Here is a 27,953-nt window from a genome sequence, read left to right on the forward strand (position 1 = left end):
GTTTGGGGGGGAGTGTTTTCGTTATTTTTGTTTTGGCTCGATGTTGGCGTACCATCTGATACCGCTCTCCTTTCAAGCGCTTATCAGCATGTTAACCACTAGTCACTGGTCCTCGATTGCTTATTACCTTGAAACCTTCAGAGGCTCTGCCAGAATGCAGTAACCACAACAACCCAACATAAAACATTTATTGTCCACATCTACTCCACCGTTTGATTGAAATCAATAGAAGCGGCCTGAGAAGCAGGAGCTCCTCGCTCTCAGAACAACACATTGTCCCTTCGAGGAAGCGGCACATTAAGTCCCTAGGTGTCGTGACCCTGAGCCTGGAGGGTTACCTCCTCTGCAACGGGGGCTGATGAGAGGAGAAAGGAGCTCTGATGGCTTCAGAAGAGGGAAGGGGGGCCAGAGTACGAGGTCGCCAACAGGTTTGGGAGGCCCGGGTCCCTGGAGGGAGAGCCCGGGCCAGGTACGGGGAAAGGACAGGGTGCAATAGACAGTCTCCCCCCTTCACCCAGCCTCTCTGCTTTTGGTTCATCCTCAGTGCAGCCTGGAGGAGGCCCTGACCCCACATGTCACCCTCTGGGCAACCTCCCATGACCGTTCACTTCAGCTGTCCCCTCCCTGGGGTGGTGAGTGGCCTTTTTCCCTCCAAACCGCCAGCCCCAGGGAGATGGCAGGAATGCCTGACCCCCCCTTCCCCCTCCACCCCCCGTCTCTCCCCTGCCCTCCCCCAGACGGGGCCAGCCTGCCGGACCCAAAATAGCAACAGCAAATAAAGAAATGTCTAGTTTGGGGCTCCTCTCCCTCTCTACTGGTGCTCATTTTTTCCAACTTTGGTTTAAGTTAAGAAACACCAATGTTTTCTTGGTCTCTGCTTGCTGCCAACATTTTTGTACAGCTTGCTCAGGAGCTACTGGCGGGGCTCAGAAACTCAGTGGGGAAGACTTCGAGAAACAATTCTATATCTTTTTTTTTTTTTTCTGCTTGGAATCGGGGAACATTTTTCAGTTTGTGTCTCCCCAAGGATGCAGGGCCGAGAGGTCAGAGCCTACGGTTCTTCCTCCCGCAGCGCATCCCCACCTGCGCTCCAGCCAGCCAGGCTTCCCTGCTGTGCCTCCCCCCGGCCACGGGCAGCTCCTTGACTTCCTTTCCCTTCTGCCCTGCTCGGCAAGGAGCTGGCCAAGGGGATAGAAAGGCAGGATGCTAGGAGGTGAGGAAAGCCGGGGGACGGGCCTCAGGTGGCGTGTAGACAGGTGAGAGGGGGCAGCCCACTGCCTGACATGTCCCCATCCTCTTTCTAAGCAAAGCTGGCCTCTCCAATGACCCTGAGTCCGGGTATCTGCTCACCTCTGCCTCTACCTTGGCCTCCAGTCGTGCTGGTGGGGCCTCCTCTGGCCAGGGAGCAAGGGAGCACCCCAGAAGAAAAAGGGGACAAGAGGGGAAAGGAACTGATATTCATTGGTCACCTCGTTCCAGCAAGACCCATGACCTGTGTCACCTGGTTCAACCCTCAAAACCTGTGAAGTGGGCGGCCTGATGCTCATTTTACAGCTGAGAAGACAGCTAGCAGTTCAGAGAGGTCAGGCAACCTACCCAAGGCCACACAGGCTTCCTGCCCACCCTGCCACCCGTCCACACGCAATGTACTGTTGAAACCTGCCCTCTCTACCCAGCCCAGGGCACAATGAGAAAGACTGGCTGATCTATGAATGGGTTGACCGGCAGGCACTCAGAGGTTCAAGGCTGAGGCTAGCCAACAACGACTTCCTGGAAGAGGAGAGGGGGGTGCTGCTCCCTGGTGTGGATGGAAGGAGGGGCCGGGAAGGGAAGGCTGAGAGCAAGGGGCTGGGGAAGATGGGCCAGCTGGGCTGAAGGCCAGGCAGCTTATAATTAATGCCAACAGAGCCATCTGGAGTGAGTGGTGAGTGGCGAGGGGCAGGCCCACCTCCCAGGCCACTCCTCCTCCAGCAGGACAGCCTCCGTGACAGCCCTCCAGACAGGGACCCTCCCCTCGGGCCAGGCAGTCAACAGCCCAGGAAGGGATTTCCCTGAATAGCGTCCTGGCCTCCAGGCCACAGTACCCCCACCAAAACAGCCTTGGCTCTGTGTGCCACACTGACCCAGAGAGGAGGATGGGGCACCTGCTCGCGTCCCCGTCGCCCAGCCTGAGGCTGGCCAGTACCCTGAAAGAAGACGGACGGGGAGCAAGGGTGGGGGTTGGAGGAACAGAAAAGGGAGAAGAGATGCGGGCAGGACAACATGAGGGGCCCTGGATTACTTGCCCCCAGCTCCCAGATGGGACAGAGCCATAGGCACACCAGTGCCCAGACACCAGCCCTCCCACAGGCAAGAACTTGAACCTGAGCCTGACCCCAGCTGGAGCCAAAGCACTCAGGCAGGGCAAGAGGTCCGTACCAGGGCTCTTAGAGGCTGGGGTGGGGCCTGAGGGCTGCACCCCCCTACCAGAGACCTGGTGATGAGATTGAGAACAGCCTCGGGAGTCAGCCCCTCCCAGACAGCCTGGGGGGTGGGGAGCAGGGGGCACAGACCCTGTCTCATTCATTTCCAGCACCCTGTGATTCCAGCTCTCACCTGCCAACTTTCTAGCCCAGGTGTGTGGGGTCTAGGGACTTGGCAGGGGAGAGAGAAGGGAAATGGCTTTACACGAAGCCCTCCACCCCTTCCGAGAGCCTACAGACTCTCAGTCAGGTGGAGACCAGAAGGAGACATGGAAGGGGAAGGGAACGACCTGGGAGAAAATATGATCATGACCTGAGAAAAAAGAACCCACTTTGAGAAATATCGTCTGCAGCTTCCCACAGTTCTTGCCGCAGTAGCTGGCTCCGCGCCGGGAGAAGAGGACCTCATGCGCGGGCATCCGCTGGTACGCCACTCGCTTGTCGCCCTGCAGCATCCAGATGATGACGTCGGGCAGGCTGTTCTGGGGCTGGAGAGAGGGTGGCAGTCAGGGTGGGAAGGCCCACGCCCCACAGCCCACCATGAGCCACCTCTCCTCCCAGCTTCCAGCTCCCCCACCCCCCACCCCCGAGAGCCTCCTTGACCCCCCACGGCTGGCTCCGCCGCTCTGCCTTCGGCGGCTAGGAACCCCCAAGCACGGGGCATGAGGCTGCCTCCGCTCACATGAGGAGCCTGCCAAAAACGCACTGGGCTGAGTTCACATTTCCTGGGAAAACACACTCCTGCCGGGAGCCCAGCGCTTATCTTCTTAGATCCCTTCCACTGGGCAGACAGATGCTCCCGGGGGCGCAGAGATTGGAGGATTTGATTTGACCCGAGAGATGACATCACACTTACGATGCTACCCTTCTTCCTCAGCCCTGAGAGTAGCAGCGAATCCCCAGATGCGCCCCTTCCCGAAGGACACTCCCCCCTTCTCCCTCTAATAGCAGGGACTTGTGGGGTCTGGCCCTTTACTGGGCCTTGTGACATTGGGCTCTGAAAATGGTGACCAGCCCAGAACAAAACTGCAAGGCCTGAGCCCCTCAGAGCCAGTAACTCAGAGCAAAAACCGTTGGGAACAGCCCACCTGCTTCCAAGGTTGGTGAGCAAAGTGTGCTCAGTGAGGTGGCGCTGGGTCTCTCCCCAGGGCCACGGCTGAGAGCTGACACTCCTGGAGCCTCACGGGGCATTTCGCGGTTTCACTTACTCCCTGCAGCGGGGACAGGCAGCCCCATTGGCCAGGTGAGGAAATTAAGCTCAAAGAGGGTAGGAGCCAACCAGGTTTTTCTGCCTCCAAACAGTGGTTCCCAACCACGATCCCAGTGTGGTTCCCCAGAGCAGCAGCAATAGCAGCTCCCGAGAAGGTGCTAGAAATGCAAATTCTCAGGCTCTACCTGGGACCTGCAGAGTCAGGCAGGGCTTATAACCTGTTTTAACAAACCCTTCAGGGGATTCTGACGCACCTTCAAATTTGAGAAAGGCACTCTCTGGGGTCCCTTGCTGTCAGGAGCACCCATCTGACCTTAAGCCCTCCCGGCCGTAAACAATGTGTGCGAGAGTTCCAGGGGCCATCTGGGCCAAGATGGTGGAAGACCAGCCCAAGCGGACGGTCTGCAGCCACTGCATGGGGCCAGCCTGCGACTGGGCGACAGAGTGCTCCCCCGGGTAGCTGGCCACATCCCCGAAGCCCTGTTCCAAGATGGGCCCAAGGCTGACTCTCAGGGACCAACTTTTTGGGCTGCCTTCCCCTTCTGACCAGTCCCCCACCTCCTGGACTCCCTCTCCCCTTCAATGACTTGCTCCTCCAGAAGCCCCTCTCAGGCCCTGCCCTTTTCCACACTCCGTCCGGAGAGATCCTTCCTCACCAGCCCATCGCCTCCGTAGGGGGACCACACACCTCTGGCCGGAGTGGGCAGCCACTGGTCTGCCCGTGACACATGAGCAGAACCTTATCCTCGTTCTGGACAACTTTGTGGCATGCTTGCTTGCCCTGGGAACTGGGCTGGGGGTGCGGGGTACCTGACCAGGGGCAAGGAGGGGGGTGGTATACAGGTGGGGACAAACTACAGCCACTTCTCTCTGATTAGATACGACAAAGTTCACAGTCCTCCAAATAGAGCCTCCTCAGGCCTGGGGCTGGGAGGCAGGCAGGAGAGCAAGAAATACAGGGCCCCCAGCGAGGCAGGTTTGAGGCCAGGGGTCAGGTCCCTGGGGAAGCAGACCCCAGCACTGAACTGGAGCCAGGCGCCCCAGGATTCTGGGCCCAGCTCCGTCTCCGACATACTTTGGTGACATGGACTGAACACATGTATTGAGCACATGGAGGGCACTGATTGAGCACCTACTGCACACCAGGCTCTCAGCTAGGCCGCATAACACCCAGTCTCCAGTTGCATCCTGTCTCTTCCTGCTGTGAACAGGGGACATTGCGGCTCAGAAGAACTGAGTCAGCTGTCCAAGCTCACCCAGCAACGGGGCCGGAGTTGGATCATGGTCCAGACAGTCTCCCATGTGCCGCCCAGTTCTGATGTCCTCAGGCAGGAAGGAAGACACCCCGCAGGGTTTCCTACCTCCTCGGCCAGGGCACGGAGCCGCAGGAGCCAGTCTTCAGCCTGCTCCAGGGCGGCCGGGAGCCCGCCGTGCCCGAGCTTCAGGGCCAGCGCCGCCTCTGCGATCTGGCTTAGGTGACGGCTACGCAGCCTGTGCAGGTACTGGTCCAGGTGGGTGGCAGAGGGTGTCTCGTGGACATCACCCAGGGGCTGGCTGTGAGCGACAGACAGATGGGATGAGCCCGGCACTCACCCAGGTCCAAGCGCACATGCTGTCCACGCACATGTGAACAGAGCCCCCAAACCCACACCCTCAGCCTGCCTGCCAGGTGCTCCGGGTGCCCTAGGTGCCTTCTCCAGCCTGACCCACATGCACAGTCATCTCCATGTGACCTGCTCCATCCTCACCTCCTCCAGGAAGCCTGCCCTGCTCCACAGGCCTCCTGCTCCAAAGACCCTCAGCCCTCTACCCTGGAGCTGCCTGTTTGAAATTTAGGAGTTTTTTGCATGTGTGTCCCCTCTGCCCAAATGACCGCAAGCCCTCAGAGGGCCCAACAGGTCCCTCTGTGCCCCCTTGCATTCTCCCAGAGCACAGGCCAGAGTGCTAAGTTGCCCTTGGCTGAAATGAATCCATTCTGTTGCACGCACACTTTCTTCAGGAAGGAAATTTATGGACCCCTGACAAGCCACTGCAGACGCTGTGGGGAGGCCGGCAGCCAGCAATACAGATGTGTCGACCTGGGGCAGCCCCAGGACACCCCCTCCAGAACCCTCTGTTTGGGAAGCCTTTGGAGAGGAGGTAGGGGGTACATATAGCCCCAGAAATACAGCCCCACGTGGGGGTTGGGTTTAAACTCCATCCTGTTCGAGGCACAGAACTCTGACCTCCCCATCCCATGGGCTCCCCAGAAGTCCTCCTTCATATGGCTCTTCCTCACCATACCAAGCCTCTGGGGTCAGTCAATACACACGCAGGGTCATGCGGGAAGGGGGCTGGGGGCGTCTGCGCTCTCCCTCACCATGCAGGGGCCCTCTAGATGATGCCTGCTTGAGGGGGGGAGCCGCTTCACCCCCGCCCCACCCCCACTGAGCCCTTGACTCCCAAACAGGACATCAGTCAAACCCGCTCCACCAGTTCTGCCCCCACCACTTGCAGCCCCCCCACCTCACACTCCCCTCCCCGCAGTGTCTCGACTCCGGCTCCCGGCTGATTTATTTTTCTGCCAATTTCCCCGAGCTATGCAGAACCAATTACCGCGGAGCGCAGCGGCACCGCCGCCGCCAGATACACCACTCTGGCAGGCCCTCGGCGCACTACATTTTTCCTGTTATTTTTTTTAATTGAATTTTTAGGGTGGGGGGAGCAGTACGCAAACTCCATCTCGGGAAACTTAAGCCCCGGGGCCTGTCTCAGGTCACGTACTGCACACCCTGTAGTAATATAATATTTACTGCCCCGAGGGTGCCGCGGATGGGGCTGCCCCGGGCCAGGAGAGGGGCGGCCTCCGTCCCCAGCCCACTCGATTCGTGGTGGAGGGGCATGCCGGGTGGGTAAAGGGGGGCCTGGGGCAGAGTCCTGGGCTGGGGCCTGCCTGGGAAGGAGGCCTGAGTGGGCCCGAGGGCGGGGGCAGGCAGATCTGGAGTTGGATCCGGAGAGCGGAGCCAACCAGGGTGATTTACGCTCCCAGCCTGGGTCGGGAGCTGGGAGGGACTGCCATACAGACCACCAAAGGGAGATTTTCATGGAGGCCACCAGCCCAGCCAAGACTCCCCCAAAACAGCCAGAACCCGTGACTGTCACCAACAAGATGTCTTGGCCCTTTCCCGCCCCAGGAAAGCCCAAGGCGGTGGGGACTGAACGAAAGGGAGACTGGGAAGAGGAGGTCGGATGACACTGTGTCCCCACCCCAAACAGGGGCGGTCGCCCTGCCAACCCTGGCTGACTTGGAAATGGTGGGCAGGCCCAGGGCGGCTCAGGAGGGCAGAGCTGCACAAAGTCGCTGCCGACCCCTGCGGTGACACGGGTGTCTTCACCAGGTACAACCGCCCAGAAGGGGCAGTGTCCAGCCTGAAAGGTGAACTGGTCCAGCAGTCATTCATTTCACTCACGAACAACAGCTCCGCCGGTCCAGACAGGGCTGGGTCCGGAGCACCCAGAACAGAGAGGCAAACAGGCTAGACCCCCACTGAGCAGCCTCAGAGTCAGCAGTGCTTCCAGGAGGAAGCCAGTCAGGCCAAGAAGAGCCTGGCAGTGTTCCGGAACAGTATGTGCACAGGACGAAGGCTCAGAGGCAGGAGGGAGCACACATGGGGAGCCAAGAGCTAGATAAGCCAGCACAGAGGCTCCAAAGGGCCGGAGGGTAGGACTGTTGGGGTCTGTGAGGCAGAGAGGGAGTGGGGCCAGAGAGGCCCGTCCATCAGGATGAGAGCTGGGACCTTTCCTGAAGGCAGTGGCAGCCGCTGAGGGCTGAAGCCGAGGCGGCATGGCACAGTTTGAGTAAGACTCCACAGAATGAACTGGATGTGCTGGCAGACATCCAGGTAGAGAGGTGCAGCGGGCAGAGGGGTCCGCGGGTCTAAGGATGAGCGGAGAAGGCTGGGCTAGAGGAACAGAGGGCGCACCCTGGCAGGGGAAGGGGGGGCCAGGAGGGAGAGGAGCCAGGCAGAGAGAGGGTGTGGAACGAAGGACACCGATTTGGGAGGTGGGACAGGGGCTGGCTGAAGGAATGGGGAGCAGCTAGTGGTCGGCTGTGACCCACTGGTGTGGGGCCCCAGTGCCTGGCTGCTCTGAGCGACAGCCCAGAGCCGAAGGGGACGGCAGCCGTCTCACGGCTGCCCCAGGGCTATTGCTGGCGTCAAGTGGTGCCTGAAGGATTCGGTCCTGATCTTCAGTATTCCTCCCTGGAGAGCCATCTGTGCATTCCAAGAAGATGGGAAGCATCCCTCCCCACCTCCTGACCTGGGGCCAACGCCCCCAGGAGGCCCCCAGACACCTCTATCCCCAGCAGAGTGACTCAAAGGGGACCAGGCTTTGGCAGAAGTGTGTTTAGCTGAATCCTCTGAGAACAGAGCCCTGAGAGGGGCAGTGAGGGCAGCCCAAGACTTGGGTCCCACCGGTCTCAGAAGCTTCAGGCACCTGACACCTGCCAAGGTCCACATAACACATCAGTCATGAGCAGTGCTGCAGGGAGAACCCAGAGCCTGGTCCGCCCTCCATACACGGGCTGTCAGGCCAGGCCAGTGGTATACGGCGAGTCACTTGGAGCCCCTCTCCACACTGACTGCCCCCCCTCCCGTGTGCCCCTCCAGCTTCACTCTGTCCTCCAACCTCCAGACCACAGATGCCCTCGGGTACCTCCCACCAACACGGCCAGTCCTAAGCTCCTCGTCTTCCCCAGAAGCTGCTCTTCTCCCACGGACCCCTGAGAATGGCCCTGCTGTCCACCCAGCTGCTCTGGCCCGAGCTGGGGGATCACTCTGCACCTTCCTTGGGCCCCCACATCTAACCCACCAGCAAATCCTGTTCATTAGAGAGTGATACAGCCACGGGCTCAGCCGCTTGGAGAAGACTGAATCTGAGCAAGTTAACGAACCTCTCCGTGCCTCAGTTTTCTCGTCTATGAAGCGTGGACCTCTCTCCTTCCCAGCTCGTAAGGTGCTTATGGCTAGTTCTCACGTGTAAAGTGCTCATAAACAGCACCGCGCACGGCAAGTGCTCATTAGGAGGCTGTGGTCGTTATGCCCCCTACAGAGTCCACAGGGCCCTCTGCCTCTCTCGGCCCCCAGCCCTCCCCATGTCCCTGGCTTAGGTGACACCTTTGTCCAGTGTCCCCTCACCACCACCACCAACACAGCCCTCACCCTGCAGCCAGAACGAGCATCTGAACCATGGGGATCCCCGTGGCCCCCGCAAGCCTCCCAGGGCTGAGCTTACCACAGCAGACCCCTGAGGCCTAGCTATCCCATTTGGGCTTCCTCTTCCCCTGACAACCCATGGACACGGCAGGCATTGCAGGCTTTGCACCTTTGCCTGGGCAGTCCCGTCTCCAAAGGCTGCTACTCCTCCTTCAAGTTCGCGTAGGGAGCATCCCCCTCTCCAGGAAGCCCCCCGGAATTGAGTCTGAGTGCAACGCACCTGCCCCGAGCTCCTGCAGCACATGCCTCCAGCTCCCCAACACACTCTGCTTCCTTGCTCACTTTCGCATCTGTCACCTCTGGAGGGGGCTGAAGCTGCAGCCTGGTCAATATGCTTTAGGCTCTAGGAAGGTTTGGGAATGCGTGGATGACCTGCCTGGAATTCCACCCCTGGGCTGTGCTGGCCGGCGGTGGGTTCTTTGGGGTAATGTTTTGTTTGATAAAGTTTGATAAAGATGCACTTCCCAGCTGGGGTACGAAGGACAAGAAGGGGCTCTTCATCAGACAGAGTGTGAAGGCACTTCTCGGACACTCAGGAGAAGGCGGGATGATAAGATTGAGGGGAGCCTAGAATACACTTTCATACATTTACCCTTAACCCAGCAGACAGCAGAAAGGCAACTATGTATCATTAGGTCCATTCCACAGCTGAGAAAACTGAGGTCCAGAGGAGTGAAGCTGCCCAAAGCCACAGTGCTGGTTAGAGGGACAAGAACCTAAGTCTCCTGACACTTCTTCCTAACAGTAATTACAGCTACCATCTATTACATACTTCCTAAAGGACCAAGCATTTTGCTTATGTGCTATTATAAGCAGTTATTCTTAACGTGAGGTTGAAGATGAAGAAAGCAAGGCTCAGAGCAGGTGGGTGGTGAGCCCCAAATTGCCCAGCAGGGGAGGAGATGCCAAGATGCCTCCCCTTCCGCTGGGCCCCTGAGCAGCCCCATTCCCCATCACCCCCAGAGCCCTCTTTTCCTGAAGTCGATAGAAGGCTAAGTGGAAGCCGTGGTCCCCAACGTGGCCTTGGGGAGGAGGGGCACCGTCACCCCCACCAGCCAGCTCCTCCTGGAGATTCCATCAGGGAACTAAGAGGTCGGGGATCAGAGACACAATGCTCCCCATTCAGGTGAGCCGGGCCGCCCCGGGCCCACAGCTGCCGCCGCTGCAGGGAGATTTATGACCTGCTCTAAATGTCACCTTTTCAACTCCCCGCGCTGGCTCCGCCACCTTTGGACTCAGCACGGGCTGGACTGCTGGCCAAGCGTGGCTGGGGAGACGTGCCGCCGCTCACTGCCACACACGAACACTCCCAGGGAAAGGGCCTCGCTGAGCCAGGAGGGGAGGGCGCGTGGGTGCCAGGATCCCCCCCTACCTGCAGTCTGAGATGAGCTCATCCATCAGCTGAGCCAACAGGGAGTCCACGTCCTCGGCGTTGCACTGCGCCTTCACGGCCAAGTGGACTTGCTCCAGGGCAGCTTCCTGTGGAACAGGCAGGCAAGGGTTGGGACCATCCCTGCGGGTGGAAGGTACACACCAGACTCGCAACCCCTAGGCCCTGTCACCGAAATCTGACACTGACGCCCTGAACCAAAGGAGAGAACAGTGCGAACAGAGAAGGCAGAGCCCGGATGTAAGAAACCGGGATCTGTCTTACCTCAAGAACCTTCCAGGGCTCCCCATGCCAAACAGATCCAAATTCCCAAGCCTGGGACTCCAACCTCAGGCCTGGTTACAAGGCCTTGAGTGCCATGTGCAGGCTCCCACAGAACTCTGCTGCCTTCCGCTCCTCCCAGGGCCCCTCCAGCCGGTCTGCCATCTCACAGGGGAGAGACCCTCTGAGCCCACACCAGTCCCCACCTGGAATGTTCTATCCCTCCCAAATCCTCCTGCCCAAGCAGGCTCGAGCCCCTCCTTCCTTCAGGAACACTCAGACCACCTCCAATAACAGAGAGTTCCCTCTCCAAAAGCGCGGCCCAGTCACTCCCAGGTCACGTCCGTCTCCTATGGAGCCCCTCTGCAGCTGTCTCCGCGGGCCTCAGCCCTGAGCTGGGAGAGCGCTCACAGAATATCTGTCAGGTCAAGGGCTAGCCCCTCTGTTCCCTCGGGTCCCCTCCCCACCCATCGGCCTCCCTGAGTCTGTGCCATGCGGAGGACAGGCCTTGGGAAGAACACAGGCCCCCAGGGAGTGTCTTGTGAGAGAACGGCCACCCCAGAAGATGGAGTCTGGACTTGCAGAGGAAGGACTCCAAGTCCTCCAGAACCTGGGTGCTGGCTGGTCTCCTCCCTCCCCAAGAGCTGCCAGTCTCAGGAAGGCTGGCCGCCATGCCTTCACATAAGCCGGCATCCCCTTTCTGCCCATCCAAGACCACCGTCCTCCCCTTCCCCTCCCCTGTCCTCCTTGCTTTGCTCACAGACATGCCCGAGCCTCTGCAACCCCTTCCCCCCACCCCACTGCTCCTGGCTCATTCCAACAGCGCGGCCACACCTGCCTCCCCCAGGTTCCCGTGGGGTATACTTCACGTCAGACACACACAGACGCAGCCTGGAGTCACCCCCAGGATCACCAGCTACCCACCCTTGGTCTCCACACCTCTGTCCGCTTCGTTCTCCTCCACTCTATGGCCGAGCATCGGGCCCTCAGCTCTCGGCATCACAGGGAAGCCCCAGGGGATCCCCTGGTCACCTCTGAAGCACAACTCACTGCCTGACCTCACACACTCTACTTCTCCCTGCCTTCCCAACTCCCCAGCCACCAAGTCCTCCAACTTTGTCCCCGAGGTCCCCTCCTGCCCAGTGCTTGTCACTGCTCCCAGACCACTGGCCATGGCGGCCTAACAGGGCTCCTGCCTCCCATCTCCTCGCTACCTCTGCGATGCCCTCCTGATGCCCCTTGGCCCTCTCCCTCCTCTGAGTGCCCGCCCTTCCTCAGGGCACTCCTGGAATGTCACTGGCCCTTGGGTGTCACCCTCCGTATGAGGGTGTGGGTGAACCTGCGCTTGCCCTCACTAATCTGGCCCCTGAAGGCAGGGCAGCCCCTTGTCCAAGTCCCCCTTGTGGCCGCAAGCCTCCAGCACAAACCCCGGCGTGTGGTCGGAAGCGAAGGCATTTGATGAATGAACGCGGGCCTGCGTGCGTGAATGGGTGCAAGGCTCCGTCCTGCTGCTCCAGCTTTGTGCCTCTCCACTCCTTCTCTGCACTGTCTCCTACCTCACTGGACCCCCAGATCATTCGTGCTCCCTCTCCTCCCTTCCCACTAGCAGGACTAGATCTCCAACCCGGCAAGCCATGGTCAGGACACAAGGGACCCCAGGCATCGTGAGAGTCTGCAGGCATAGCTGTGGGTAAGGGCGTGCACCCCTGGGGGCCTGGTCTATGGACACCCGTGGGGGCATGGTGCAGCCTCAAGGGGTGTGCAGGGGTGAGGCAGCTTCCACTCACCAGCCGGTCCGCGATCCTGAGCAGCTGGTTCTGAGCCTCAACTCTGTGGCTGATGTCCTCCCAGTAGGATGACAGCACCACCACGGGCTTCACGTTGCCCCAGGGCAAGTAGTAGTAGTGGCACCCTGGAAGGACGCGAAGGGCCTGGTCCTGAGCCAGGAGTGCAGGGGCGGGCGGGCAGGGGACCAAGGGCGGGACAGATTCAGACACCTGCTGCCTCCCACTACGAATCCCCGAGGACATACACGCGTGGCCCAGATTCCCCAGTGGCCGCACAGGGTGCCTGAGCTCCCTTCATCTGTGGTACGGTCAGCGCCACGCTCTTGACGGCTCTTGAGCACATCTAGAGGGGCTGCTGGAAGGACCCTGGGAAACCCACACTCTCCAAAATCTCTACACGAAGCCAAATAGCCACCATGAAATCAACTATGGCCCTGGGTCAGGATCAGTGCTGACCACAGCCCGTTTCGGGAGCCCAAACTGTGGTCCTGGCAGCAGAGACCCACCCGGAGGGGAGTGGGGAGTGGTGGGCGGCCCCGGGGGAACAGAGCAGCGAGTTACCCCAAACGGGGTTGCCTGCGCCAGGGCCTTCGGGAGGGCCTCCAGCAGTTAGCTCTGCGGGAGAAGCAGGATTTCGGGTTGGGCCCCCGCTCTGTGGCCCGGATCCCAGACGGCGCAGCCCCCGGCCTCACCGTCAAAGACCGCCCGGCTGTACTGGGTGGTGGAGGCCAGCGGCAGGCACGTGGTATCGAACTTGTTGCCATAGTTCCCAATGCTGACCTCGAACTGGATGGCATCGTCCACATCCTGGAGCATGGAGGCCGAGTAGAAGGCGGCAAAGAGGGAGTACTTACGCCTCCGGAGATACTTCTGGGGGCAGAAAGGGCAGCCGATGGGTCATGGGAGGAGGAAGGAAGACACTGGGGTGGGGAGGGGTCACATGTCTGGCAGGCCCTGGCCGTGACTGGCGCCCAATAAATCCTGGCTGGACGGATGGGTGGTGAATGGTCCAGCGAAGCAACAGTGCCCAGATTTGGTTACTAACTGAGCAAACTCATTCCAGGCCTGTGTGTTTGGCCATGTTCCTCTAATAAGGTCTGCTCCTCCAAGGTCATGCTGCTCCTTAATCCAAACCAGCAGCCATGGCACCGCCCCCCCCCCCCCACGGGGAAGCCTGGTCTCCTGCATCTGCCATTCAAAAGGGGCCAAAGGCTCTAAACCACCATGCCGCTGCCCAGAGCTCCCACCCCATGCCACTCGGGGTCCCCAGCATGCCACCCAGCTCTGCGGTAGACACAACCTGCCATGTGCTGGGGAGGAATGTCCCCTCTGGGCACCGGGCACATGGCTGAGGACACAGCAGGCTCTCGGTCTAAACCAAGATGACTTTGCAAACCCCTTCATGGAAAGCAGAAAGAAGAGAGTTCCCACAACCGGGTTGGGGAATAACGTGAACGGTAATAACAGCTAATGCGTATTGACAGCTCACTGCATACGGCTTTGAATGAATGTAATTCTCACAACAATCTTAGGAGGTAAGCATACTTACTACCCCTACGTCATTGATAGGGAAGGTGCTAGAGCCGGTAAGTGGTCAAGCCAGGATTCAAACCAGTGCTATCTGACTCGAGTCTGAGAGCTTAACCCACCATGCAGACCCCATCCAGCCTCCTCCTGGCCACGAGGCTCAGCTTTCCCACTTGCTGCTCTGGCACATTTGAGCCTCAGTGTCCTCATCTGTAAAATGGAGATAGTGAAAGCAGCCGTCTCACAGGTGCTGGGAGGACTCCGTGACATCCAGCGTTACTAGCATGGTGTCTGACATATGGTGAGTGATTCATACGTGTCAGCTGTTCCTACGTTATTGTATAAAATAGACCTCTCACTTTGCATCAAGCTCTAGGCCTGTAAAATATTTTCATTTATCTTCTTTGAGCCTCTGAACATTCCTCAGGGAGACAGAATAGCCGTGGGGTTACCGGTACTTCCCAGCGGAGGCACTGAGGCACAGAGGGGTGCAGGCACCGACCGTGGGTGGAGCTGAGCCCTCCTCCACCACGACACTAGGAGCCAGCCCCGTTTGGCTGCCACCTCCTTCACCCCTTCCAGAGCCACACCCCTCACCTCCACCCGAAGGATGTCATCCGCAGGGAGGTCCTCCACCTTTTGGTCGCTGTGCTCCACCAGCTTGGTCTCCAGGGAGAGCAGAAGCCGACCTCGGTAGGCCACGCCTTCTCCCTAAGAGAGGAGGTTGGGTCACCAGGAGCAGGGGGGATGGAGGGGAGGAGAGGAAGGAAAGGGGCCTGATCCGGCCCTGAAGTTGCTCATCTCCCAGGCAACCAGGAGGGCCCTGGGCCACCCACCACCCCCCCCCTGCAGATAAGGAAACGGTGGCCCAGAGAGTTCGGGGGATGTGACAGGCCGTCCAGATGAGCAGTACCAGACTCCAACCCAGCCAGAGGACAGATGGACCTGACACAGAGGTGGCCTGGGTCCCTCAGGGGCCAGGAAAATGAGGAGGCCAGGGGGTCAGGCTAGCCCTGAAGAAGAAGCAAAGGGGAGGGAGTGACAAGGAAGAAGGGGCCAGGAGGGGGCCAGGCAGAAGGAGGGTTCTTTGAGGCGGGAGCTGTCTGGCCCTGGGCCCACTCAAGCCCCATCAGGCCCTTGGAGTCCGGACCGGAGCAGATGCTGCCCAGGCTGGGACGGCCCTGCACGCAGGCCCGGGGATTTGGGTGTGTGGGGTGCTGGTGGGCTCACCTTGCCCGTGTTGAGTTCTGCGTAGGGGTCCGGGAAGCCGGTGAACTCCCTGGGGCTGCCGTAGAGGTTGACGTAGCAGGGCCCAAAGGTGGGGAGGAAGCCCAGATGGTCGTCCACTGGGAGACACGGGTGGGGGTCAGAGGAGCCAGCCCCGTGGCACTTTCTAGTGCTCAACCCAGCCAGCTTCAGGCCTGAGCCCATCCCTGGCCCTCAGTTCCCTGAACATATGCAGGATGCAGCAACCGCAAGGGCATAAGACTCGTGACACCCACCATTGTCTCCCATAGGCCCCTTGAGCCTCACCACTCTGCCGAGACGTGGAGATGTGTATTACTTTATCACAGATGAGAAAACTGAGGCTCAGAGATGTGAAGGAACACCTCACTACAAAGTGGCATTACCCAAAAGGCTCTGAGCTCAAAGCCAATGCACTTAGCCAGCATGCAAAGCTGGGGCTCAGGGCCCTCCATTGCCCTGCCCCCTCAGGCTGCACCCCGCCCTGCATCCCACTCCCTCCTGCACAGGACTATGGGAGCCACAAAGGAGGCCACCCCCTGGGGAGCCAGGGCGGGGACCTGGTTAGAGGTCCCAAGCTACAAGGCAGCCCCCCCCACCCCCCTGGCCACATGTCCCCCTTACCCCCATGTCGTTATGAAGTCAAGACAGATTACCTAACAGCCCTGACTTATGCCAGCATTCTGTCTCCCTCCCCATGTTGTACAAAGAACCACCTTTCAGTGGAACAGGTTGGAGGAGGGTGGAAAGGAGAATCCCACAATGATGAGGGAAATATTTTCTCTACATCACTTCCCTCCTTTCAGAGGCCCTCTGCTGTTAGGTCACGATTTTCCAGCCAACAGCCAAGGAAAGGACTTCACTGGACATACTCTGAGAACCCTGAAAAGCCAGGGTGTCTCTTCCAGAGGAAGTTGGGGGGAGAGGCTGTTTCCAGAACGCCACAAGTGGGAAGTGGGCCCACAAGCAGGAATCATCTGGGATGATCCACTCCATAGGAGCAAGGATGGGGCAAGGTAGGCACAGAATGAATGGCCTCGGCAAGGAAATGCATGATCCAGACCTAAGGACAGGAGCTGTGAACCCCGAGTCCCGCCATGTGTCTAGAACCTGGGTGATGTGGGGTGAGCAGGGACAGGGCTTGAGAAACAGGTACGGCCAGCCAGAGCGCAGGAGCGTGCCTCCCCACAGAGCCGGCCACCGTCGCGGCTCTCCCCCCAGTCCCCAGCACACACAGGGCTCTGGCATTTGGGACAGAGGTGGGAGGCCCAGGAGGAGGAAACTAACATGGGCTTTACTAATTATTTGTACTAATCATCTCCATTATGATTTGCCTTGTGAACTTCAAGAGTTTTCCACTCACCCTGGCCTCCTCCTGGTCCCCAAGATGCCTTGCCTGGCCCCCGCCCCACAGCGCCCTGCCTGAGAGAGTGGACTCATTTGAGCCTGAGCGGGAGCCCAGCAGGTTCAGGAAAGGGCTGGGGGAGGGGGCAGAAGGAGGAAAATTGTCTTTAAAGCATGCCAAGAGATTTTCATATTCAACAGCCAAAGGTAAGCGCAGGGACCCTGGTGGTGAATCTCAGGCCCACCTCAGACAAATCAAAAACTTCCCAGTAACCAGCACCCTTTCCCCTCCAGCTAAAACCCCAAGGCCCACCCCCTTGACATCCCTAGGGGGAAAGCACATACGGTCCATGGCTGGAGAAGGCTTGACCACACCTGCAGGCTCCTCTGAAGCGTAGAGAAATGGAAAAGGGGTTAGGATGGACATGACTGGGAGGAGGACTGGTTACATGAACGGGCATGTGGATGGAGAGCTGGCAGACAGACAGATGGAAAGACAGACAGCTCCTGTGTGGGAAACACATGTGGCCCAAGGCCCCACCCCCAGCCCAGCTGTGAATTTATCACAAACGAAATCATCGTCATGCCACCCTCCCCCCCAGCCAGACACAGCCCCTTAGCGTCGGGGTGAGCCCTGAGGTCCCTCCCCACCACTGTCGCCTACCTATGTCTGTGTGCTGTTTGCCAATTGAAAATGGGACCTGAAACTTGACTCAGTACATTCAAGTAATAACCCAGAAAAGAAATAGTGATTTTTTTTTCTATGTTATAGCCAAATAAGTGAGGGAAACAAAGTACAGACACAAAGAGAGGGTGGGGGAAACACGAACAGGCGGTGAGGCACACCCCGCACTCCGCCCAGCAAGCAGGTTGACACTTGAGACCAAGTTCACGCAGCAACGGCATTTCAAGGTACAACATCTCCATCTAGTGGCCACTTTCAGGATTGCCACCGAGGGCACCATGTTGCATTTTCACAACAGCAGGCACTGGGATCTGGGTTCAGGCACCTGGTACTTCAAAGGAAGCTCAGTGCCGAACACTGTCCATTAGCAGAAGGTTCTACACACTTGGATGTGCCCCTAAATGCTGGTAAGGGGTATCTAGAAATGACAGATGCAAGGAAGGAGAAGCAAGAAATGAGAGAAGCAAGGAAGGAGATTCTCTAGCACCCTTCTGGGCTCTTGGAATCTATCCCTCACGTCTAGGCAGATCTAAGACACCCCACAGGGAGTGGGCACCCTTCAGTCTCCTTTCATGGCCCTCTATGACTTCAGCCTCTTCCTGCATTCTGGCCCTCCCTGTTTCCTCCTCCAACCAGCTGAGTGTAACCAGGTCTGGGGTCATGACCAAGCCTGCGGATATGGCTGGTGAAATCTTTTGATTATTTTCATTCGTTGGTCATCTTTATCTGTTTGACTCCTCCCCAAAATATATATCTATGACTATTTCCCCATAGCTCCATGACTACAGTTAAGAGCCAACAGTTGAGCAAAATAGTGTGAAGGAGGACCGAGGAAGAGACACAGAGAGAAAGAGTGAAGACACGAGAGAAGGGGAACAGTGAAGTCCAGATACGAGGCCAGGGCACCTGGTGCAGAAGGCAGCAGAAGGGCGAGGCCCAGCTGCAGGGGGCCCAGGCCCTGGGACCCAGCCCCACAGCTCTCTACAGCCAGGCCTCAGCGAGGAATGCCAGCTAGCAGAAGTCAGAGCTGCAGAAACCATAATTCATGGCCATTTTCATATCCACAGGAATAGGTTTTCATCAGTGGGGGAGCCAGGCCTCTGGTCATGGGGGAGCTTTTAGCCACAGGGAGAGGACCAACACGGGCACAGCTGCAGCGCCGAGGAGAGCAGCAGCCAGGGCCTACCGGAAGGAAACAGATTTCATTTTAAGCTCCTTCCAAATGATTACAAACAGACCTGGCCAGTTATCTCAGGCTAATGAGGCCGAGGTCACAGCTCTGACCGCCATGTGCTTCTTGCAGAAGCAAACTCGGCTTCACATCCACAGACCGACTCCGATTCCTGGCTGTAAACCGGTGCCCAGCCTAGACACAGATGTCCCCCTAACCCCGCCAGCCGTCTGACCAACACACGCCTCTGAGGTCCAGGAGGACCAAGCGGGTGGCTGCCGACCAGCCTATTTCCCAGGGGCGCCCTTCACGAATCCCTTCATTTCTTCATTCTTCCGTTCGCTCATTCAACAAACCTCATCAGGCACAGCACTGGGCACCGAGTGAGATGTGGCCCTGCTGGCAACTTTGACCAACGATTCCTAATTTGGGGGCAGGAGCACAGGCCTCCAGGTACCGAAGATCATTCCAGGTTCTCTCCTCTGTGTCTGCAGACAGCTCACAAAGTCAAGGGCAAAGCGACCGGTGAAGCCACCTAACACAAAGCCACCATTCAGTCCTTATCACCCTCTGCCAAAACGCAAGTGTCCTGCTGTGTTTTCCCCAAGCCCAGAGAACCAGAGCTGTAGAAGCCCCAGAACACTGAGGAATATTCCCAGTTTTGTAGCCTGAGCCACCAAGGCCAACTCCCTCACCCGAGGAAAGCCAGACAAGACCAAGGGCAGGCCGTCCCGGCCCCGTGAGCCGCACATCACAGCCCTGCAGACAGTGTCCACAGACACCGGCGTCTCCTCCTGGAGAAGCTGAGGCCGTTACCTGCCGCCAGCCCTGCCAGCTCCCTCCCTCAGCACATCTCCCGTGCCCACAGTTGGCGGCCTGACACGAGCCGGTGCCAGACAGGAGGAGAGGCTGAGCACTGCTGGGAAGTCATCATCTATGCTCCAAAGAACAAAACACACACACATACACAAACAAAAAAACTTCGGGTTTCTTAGAAAAAAGTGCAAGCTACAAGTGCCATCCTTGCAGCATGATTTCCATGCGTATAAAGTTATAAAACAATCTGTGTGGTTTCATGGGTCTTGTGTGCCCGTTACTTTTTGATAGAACTGCAGCTTCTAAGGAAATCGCTCCTTTTTAAAAAACAAAATTTCTACTAAATGCTTCGGAGCACAGGGTCCAAGGAATACTTGAGTGAGCCCAGGCAAACTTGCGGGCAGACGTGCTTAAGAGGCCAGTGTTAGGTCCTGTCCTCACTGGAAAGAAAAACAAAAACATGAAAATAAAAACTCCTGGTTGGGGCAAATATTCTGGTGAACCGGGAGGTGGGGGAATATAGAGAAACAACTGGTTTTTACAGTTTGGTCGAGTTGGGGCTTTGAGAGCCATGAGAAAGTGGTATCATGCATTGCCCAGGTAGGCTAGATCCCCCTCATGCGAAGGAAAAACATGAACAGTTGAAAGGAAAGTTGGAGTGACACGTCCTGAGGCGGTCTTGTGACAAATGGCAGAAGCTGGACGGGGAGCACAGCAAACGCTAACCTGCAGCGCCCCAGAAAGGGACGCACCTCTGAGAGAAGGGACATCAGAGGCATCATGAAGCACGGCTCCATTTTGAGCAATAAGTTACACTCTTGTATTATTTCCGAGATCAAGCTATTTAGTAATGTATTTAAAACTGATTAGCCATAGTTGCAAGAAGATTCTCATTTATTCCCAAAACAATCTGCGGGAGAGGAGGAACCCACCTTCCAAGGCCTCCCTGAACCACGCGTGGTTGCCCATGACCTGAGCGCCATCTAGTGGCCAAATAAACATCTTCCTCACATTCCCATTAAAACTTTCACAGCGACCCTGAAAAAGATCCAGGCCAACATCACCAACAGTAATGAAGACTGATGGGGAGACAGGAATCTAAACTCTCCCGCCAGCAGCTGATGGCAGACACAGCTGTAGCCTCTTCAAACAGTAGCCGTCAGAGAACAGTCAGAAGGTCACGTTGTGCTTCTACCAGGGCCCCTGGATTCTAAGGGTGGAGGACAGCACCAATGGGAAAACCGGAGAAGGTTCCTTCCATACCAGGAGTTTTATTTCCAAGGGGTCCAGAATGCCCTCTCTCCTACCCCATCCTCATGATGCACTGCCCCCCACCTCAAATCTTTCTACCTGTCCATCCAAAATAGCCATTCTCAGAAATTATCTGAACAGCACCAGAGACGGAGGACTACATCCTGGCATGATTGTTCCCAGCCGGGAGGGGGAGGGGGAGGGGCAGGGGCAGGAGGGGCCCTCCTAGCAGTGCCCTGTGGAAGGCAGTTTTTGTGAATTCCACCGATTGAAAGTATCAACGATGAAGCCAAAACGGCAGAGAGCAACTAGATATTAAAGCTGAGTGAGGACACCTGGAATTCCACTGCACAATTCTGTATTTCATGTGTGTTTGAATTTTCTAGAACTAAAAGGTGGGGGTTTTAATGTTCCAGAGGACCTAGAAGAAGGGGTTGCTCAACTTCAAGAGCACTAGGGGGAATCTTCCAGAAACTGGGCACATTCACCTGTGCTCCAGGTAAAGATTTGTCAAGATGGAGGGACAGAGAACAAAGTACCTGTCTGTAGAAGGACACCAACACTGACCAGGTAGGTCTTGCTAAAGAGTAAATAAAGGAGAAGGGAAGATCCATAGAGTACCAACCAAGATAGCATAGCTATCTCTGCAATCTCTGTAAGACTCCAGAGAACATTTACCTGAAAGTCTCAGGAAATGATTTGGAATTTCAACAGAGTGCAAGAAGACATAGCTTTTATGGAACAAAGCAAACTTCTGGGAGAGAACAGACACACACAAAAAAATGGAAATATCAAAGGAATGACAGAGGGAAAAGAAGGCGGGACGAGAAACTAAAAATGCAATGGCCCATTTTAAACCACATGGAAAGCAGTCAGGAGAACTGGTACAGGGGGAAAAATCAGATTAGTGATGCAGAAAGCCAATAATAATGATACTATGCAGCAAATGTTACTCTACTTTAGGGTTTCATGTGTACCAGACGCTCTAAGAATGTTACATTTATAATCTCACTGGATCTTTACAACAACCTTACGAGGCCAGGACTGGGGAGAGGAGAGGAGTGACTCACTCAGTTACAAAGAAGCAGAATTGGGACCCAAGCTGCCTGCTTCCAGAGCTCCTGCTCTTATCCCTACCCCACCCTGCCTTCAGCTCCTCGTGTTCCCATGTTAGAATAAATTATTCCTCAACTCAGATTTAAAAAATTCACCATGTCTCAAAATTCAATGAAGAGTCCTGCCTCTGGATACATCAAAGCAATTTTCACCATAAGAAAAAAGATGCATTCCTACAAGCAGCATCTAGTTAGAAAAAAGTAAACTACCTACAATAAAATCAAATCTGCTCTCGGAAAGTGCATCTGAATAGATTCAAATTAGACTAAATATTTAAATGTAAAAAAAAAAATTTAAAGAGGATTAAATATAACCTTAGGGTTTGCTGAAAGCCAAACTCATGACCTATGGGGCAGAAACCGTATCATTGTTTAGATAAGAGATTTTGAAAATAAGCACAAGAAGTTAATTAGAAAGTCCTAAGAGACTTTCTAAAATAAGTTGAATAGAGTTAAAATAAGAGTAAAAAGATGAAAGAATAAAATATTAGAAAAGAAAAAATTAGAAAATTAAGAAAAAGTATTAGAATTGATAAATAAATCCAGAAGTTGATTCTTTGAGAAGTCCAACAAAGTGTGTGTGTGTGTGTGTGTGTGTGTGTGTGTGTGTTGGCACTGGCGGGGGGGAGACTTGTAACAAGGCTAATCAAGAAAGAAAACTCACACACATAGCATTAAAAATAAGAAAGGGGAAAATACCACAGGTAGAGAGAACTGTTTAAATTATAGAAGACTGCTCTCTCCAACAACTATGTAAATAAATTAGAGCTCAGTATAGTGAATACTCTTCTAGGAAGATATATATTATCAAAATTGACTATCATAAAAGTAATGAACTAAAAATAACAGTGATCACAGGAGAAACTGAGAAGTTTTTAAAGAGTTAGTGCTATACCCACTCAAAAAGGGCACCCAGCCCATCTGGTTTTATGGGTGAATTCTTTCAAACCCTCAAAAGACTATATTCTTATGTTATATAAACTGCTCCAGATGTTAGAAAAGACTTTAAATCTTTCCAATTAATTTTACAGAGCCAGCATTACCCAGATACCAAAACCTAAGAAATAGCAAGCAGACATACCAATTAAAGATAATAGAAAATCAAGAAACAGGCCCAAGAACACATTTAGGAATTTAGTAGGGGATAAAGGTGGCATTTCAAAATACAGGGGAAAGATTATTCAATATGCACTGTGGGTATTACCAAGAACAATTGTGAAAAAAAATAACGTTAGGTCCTTGTCTTATTGGCTAAGGAAAAGGTTAACAGATTTGGTCACATAAAAATTTTAAATTTGTATACATCATATCCTACTAAATGGTAAAATAAAACAGACAACAATTATTTAGCACTAATATGACAGGCAGAAAGTTAACATCCATATATATACAGAACTCTTACAAAACAATGAGAAAAAGACAAACATACCATCAGAAATATGGACCAAGACAATGAACAGGCAACTTATAGTAGAATAACTATAAAGTATATAAATATATATAATATGTAAATATAAATTAATTAGTAAAACATTTTTAAACTTGCATTCATCAACTTTAGCAGCTACTGATGAAATGAAAATTAAGGCGACAATGAATTTCACCCATCAAATTGACAAAGTTCTTTTTTAATATTATTTTACCCTGTGTTGGTGAAGGTACAGCAAAAGAAGCTCATGTGAGTGACCAGAGGGTACGTGAGTCCAGTCTTTCTGAAGGGTAATTTTGATATTTACACAAATCGCTTTAAAATGTACAAATCCTTTGATACAGCAATTCCACATCTAGGTATTCATTCCAAAAAAAATCATGAACTGTGTAAAGATTCAGCTACAAAAATATTCAATAAAAGTTAGTTCTTTATAATGTAGAAATTAGAAAGCACCTGAGTATTCGTCACCAACTAGTTAACGTGGATTATGGTACAGTCACACAATGGAATATGTGTATTCATTTAAAATACACTGTAGAAGAATATTTAATAACATGAATAAACATCTCTGGTGTGTAGCCAAGTGACAAAAAGCGATTTTCGAAACAATTGTTTCAAAACAGTGTTTAATGCACACACATGTGTATGTGTCCACATACATACATACACACGAAAATCCCCCAGAACATTAATAATTAGCTCTTGTCTGGGGGGGGGGAAGCAGATGAGGAATTCTACGGGTGAGTTTTACATTCTTCTTCATTATCTTTAAAATTTTACAAAATGAACATGGCCTACTTTTTAACCGACCAATGAAAGCTATTTCAAAATAGAAGCTGCTAGAGCACGGTTGGCCAGCATGGAGCCTGGTGCTGGGCATGGTTAGAGGCACTGATGTTATCTGCAGGGGTAAATGACCCTCTCCGTACCAGTCAGCGGTGCAGCCCACCAGCCAAGGTGTAGAGAATCCGAAATGTCTGTACACCCATTTTTAAAACTGGCCTGCGAAGGCCTTATAATTAATACTCCCTTTTCTGCCCTCTCAAAACTAGTCGTATAAGACAGGTAGGGGTGAGTCAGGGGAGAGCGCAGGGGACCAGAGGACAGAACAAAGGGGGGAAACTTACCTTCTATTTCTCCTCCAGGGGCGGAGATTTTCGACATACTCAGGTAGGTGGTGGCCACGATGTCATTGTGGGTGAGGCGGTCCCTAGAATAAGGGGGCAGAAGAAGCCTGAACACAGGAGAGGGACTGCAGGCCACAGCCCACAGAGGGAGGAGAGGGCCTCAGTTATACATCTTTAGGGGTGCTGGTCTTCACTCTGGGTATGTTACTGAGGCCTGGTAATCCTAGGGAAGAAGAGACTGGAAAGAAAGCATTGCCCAAGACTCCTCTGGAGGGAACTAGTCCATCTGGCCAACCACCAGCATCCCACCAGCCAACCAACACTGGGCTGCCAGCCTGGATGTCTGGGGAGACATCTGCAGGTTGAAAGGAAAGAGGCCAGAGGCAGGAGGCAGGGCGGGGGAGCGGGAGGCTGCTCAGAGAGCCAGACCCCCAGACCCACAGAGAGCCAAGTTCCAGAACCTCACAAAATATTCAGACCAGGAGAAAACCAGGCGACCAGGAAGAAGCTATCTCCAAGGCCACAGTCTTAAATTAGCTTATGTTCACAAACACACAATTATGCCTTGTATCTGACTTTATATGGACGAGGCACTTCTAACCTCCTTTGTCTCAAAGGACCCTCTCAGGAGCCTTGAGGAATGGCTGCTTTTATTACCATCTCCATTCCACAGATGAGCAAGTTGAGGCTCAGAAATGGGAGGTCTTTGCCCAAGGACAGCCTGGGGGAGGGGCAGAGCCAGAACTGAAACCCTGGTGTCCTGACTCCTGGTCCAGTGCTCCTGCCATGGCCCAGGCTGCTCCTGTGCCCAGCTTTCCAGGAGGAAGGCTTCTCCCCACCCCAACCAGCCTAGGGGACTGTGGGTAGGAGCTCGAGCAGACCGACTATCATTGATGAGCCCATTAGCCAGCAGTGTCCCACACAGGCCCTCCCTCTGTGTCCCACACCTGCCCCTTGACAATAATATATCACATAGCTAGCATTTATTGAGCACCTACTGAAAGCCAAGCAGTGTGCTGAAATCGTCACATGAATTAGCTCCAACCCTCCCCCGGCACTATGGGGCAGGTACTACCATTAGCCCCACTTTCAAATGACGAAACAGAGGTTGCCAAGATGGCAAGCCCAGGGTTTGAGCCAGATACGCCTAAGGCGGGAACCAGAGCTTCGATCGCAGCCGCCTGCTGCTTCCTGTCAGGTGAGAGCAAGAGCTCTCAATTCAGTGATCTGGCAATGTCTGGAGACAGTTTTGAATGGGGGGGGGGGCAGTAGAGAGAAGCCACGTTCACTACTACACATCCGACAATGCACAGGACAGTCTCCCCCCGCAAAGAATTTTCTGGCCCAAAATGTCCTAGTGCTAAGTTGAGAAACGCCCGACTGGGCCAGACCCATCGCCTTCCTTGAAACTTCCCCGGGGTCCGTCTTCCTCGGAACCCTGTAGGCTCTCTCTCCCTCCTGTGAGTACCTTGGTCACAGACATGCTTCAGGCGACGACACACCCAAGCCCCATTGTGAAAGACACACTTGGGCAAGGATGCTTTATTTTCCTCTAAATCTATACCCATTAGATGCCTGATCTCTGCGGCTCCCTCCCTTCCTCTCTGTACTTCCCAGGGAGGTGATTAAGCTTTGATTTTAAAGCGTTTCACGGGGGCAGGGGCTAACGAGGAAGAGTGCACTCATTGTCAGCAGAGATTTCCATCCATTTTCCTGATGATGATGTTAATAAGCTCTAGAAATACATTTCCTTAAACACTGGACAGTGAGCTCATTGACACCAGATAACTGGCAGCTGACGGCATCGGGAAGCTACCTTCACCACCCAGCCCTGTAAAAGAGCGGTACTAGGAGAAGAATGGTACTTCTCACCTCCGGTCTTATCTGAACCTTGTGAGAAAGGCAAGAAAACGGGAGGAGAGAGATTCTGTTTTCATGGGGGTGGGAGTAGCTTTTTTGAGTCTCTGTTTTTTTAACATGAAAGCAAATATTAACGAATTGAAGGGAAGATTAAGTTACAGGGAAAAGTCCATGTGGACCATATCGTATTTCCAGGATTCAGGTAATAACAAAAGTTTATCTGAGTTTTCTGGGAAAAAAAGGCACTTTTCTGCATAGGAACTTGCAGCAGCAGAACGCTTTTTGGCCAAGAGTTGGGTTTTGGGGCTTGGGGTTGCTTTTGGAAAATACAGCAAGTCTGAAAATAGACTCACAATAAAAATGCCACTTCAACCCAAACCAGAGATGCAACCACCAGATTCCGTAATGTGTTTGGATTGTACAGTATGCTGATGCCTTTGACACAGCTCACCCGGCCCCGGGCAAGGCCCCGCCGCCACACACGGGACAGCCGCACCCGTGTGCACGTTCGCACCCAGGCATCCGCACGCACGGACACACAGAGACGCCCACAGCCAATCAGCCCCCGTCCACGCAGCGCACTCAGGTGCGCGCACACACCGTGATCTGAGATGCAGAGGTGGCTCTGGGGACGGAGAGCACAGCCCTCCCCCAGACCGCTGGCCCACGGAACATACCTGCGGTCAGGGCCCTAGAGGCCTCTCCCTCCTGGCCCTCCTGGCTGCCGCTTTCCTCTCTAATTCCCACAAGCTGTTTTCTCTCGGCCTGGGGAACTGGCGCACACTTTAATGGCTCTGTGGCCTGGGGGTTTTCCCTGGTCTCTCATTACCCTCCTGGCTGGGGGTGCCGTGGCCGGAGACCAAAGGAGAACACGCTGGGAACCGCACGGCCAAGACTTTTTGGGGGCAGAGAAAGGACAACTCTCTTTTTGGAAAGCCTGGTGTATGGAAGGTCCTAGAGCTTGTGCGTGGGACCCCTAACAGCCCTCCAGGTGTGAGAGAGATCACACACCTTAACGTGGTGGGAAGCAGACAGCCCAGTGGGGAAGAACACAGGCTCCCAGCAGGCTTGGGTTCGATCCTGGCCTCAGCTGCTTCCCAGTTGTCCCTTCAGACAGGTCACTCCCTGATCTATAAAGTAGCCAGGAGTCGAGCTAGGGATCACGTGATGTCACGCATGTGAAATACTTGCTGGGCATGGGGACTGGCACACAGTAGGTGCTCAGCAAGTGTTAGAGCACTTTTCTAAGATGTCCATGTGGCTCTTGCCTTCACCTGTTCCAAGCCTGCAGTGGCCCCACACCACTTCATGCTAGCAACCCAAGGGAGAGTGGTTCACAGCCCATCCTCCCAGCTCTACTCTTTACTACTTCCTTGCCTTTGCTTAGGATCCTCTCCTCACTGGAATGCCCTCACCCTGGACTTATCAAAACCCCACCCCCTCCAGGAAGCCTTCCTGGCACCCCCTGCCCTAAGGTATCTCGGGTACCAGCTGGCCGTGAGTAAGCTGTGAGTAAGCTTCCCAAGAACGGCCCACGCCCTCTCCTTCTCTGGCCTCTCAGCAGAGGATACTCCCTCACCTAAAACCGACTCTCCCACCATATGCTCTGAACTGAGGGAAACTGAAGAACCCCTGCAGACAGCCACGTCCGAAGACTCCGAGAGCCAGCACTTACCAGTCCATGACACGAATCCTCATTTTTTCACACATGGAGGGAAACTGAGGAGAGAAGACAGACGTGTTGGGGTGGGGTCCTTTTAAAGAAGGGGAAGCCCAGGATATGGGCAGGATGCTGGGGAGGCCAGGAGCCCCGGGCCTCCTGGAATGGGCGTGAAGGGGCAAGGCTCACCATGGCGGGCAGCGTGATGCTCTGGTTCCACTGAGGGTTGGCTGTCTTCTCCAGGATCTTGCTGCAGAGCTAAAAGACACACAGGACAGGTGGATAGAGTTCTGGGAGACTCCGGACTCCCTCGGGGACCACCTCACCAGCTGGGGGCTGTTCTCTGCCATGTTGG

At 54.9% G+C, this 27,953-nt stretch overlaps 1 protein-coding gene across 4 annotated transcripts in view; it reads right to left on the minus strand.

Annotated features, from left to right (window-relative positions):
• DYSF (dysferlin) overlaps positions 1-27,953 on the minus strand; it is a 203,481-nt gene that overhangs the window by 105,567 nt on the left and 69,961 nt on the right. For 2 of the 4 annotated variants that reach the window (XM_040623327.1, XM_040623325.1), the window contains exons 14-24: positions 27,788-27,856; positions 27,614-27,657; positions 24,079-24,161; positions 16,827-16,868; positions 15,123-15,238; positions 14,490-14,603; positions 13,058-13,235; positions 12,366-12,490; positions 10,300-10,406; positions 5,034-5,226; positions 2,795-2,950 (exon numbers count right to left, since the gene is read on the minus strand). In XM_040623327.1, the coding sequence (XP_040479261.1) occupies positions 2,795-2,950; positions 5,034-5,226; positions 10,300-10,406; positions 12,366-12,490; positions 13,058-13,235; positions 14,490-14,603; positions 15,123-15,238; positions 16,827-16,868; positions 24,079-24,161; positions 27,614-27,657; positions 27,788-27,856 (1,227 nt within the window). The remainder of the gene's footprint in view (positions 1-2,794; positions 2,951-5,033; positions 5,227-10,299; positions 10,407-12,365; positions 12,491-13,057; positions 13,236-14,489; positions 14,604-15,122; positions 15,239-16,826; positions 16,869-24,078; positions 24,162-27,613; positions 27,658-27,787; positions 27,857-27,953) is intronic. The other 2 variants (XM_008699984.2, XM_040623326.1) reach the window with 1 other exon arrangement.

Source organism: Ursus maritimus, unplaced genomic scaffold, assembly GCF_017311325.1.
Source record: "Ursus maritimus isolate PB19 unplaced genomic scaffold, ASM1731132v1 scaffold_6, whole genome shotgun sequence".
In the NCBI taxonomy this organism is placed as follows: Eukaryota; Metazoa; Chordata; class Mammalia; order Carnivora; family Ursidae; genus Ursus; species Ursus maritimus.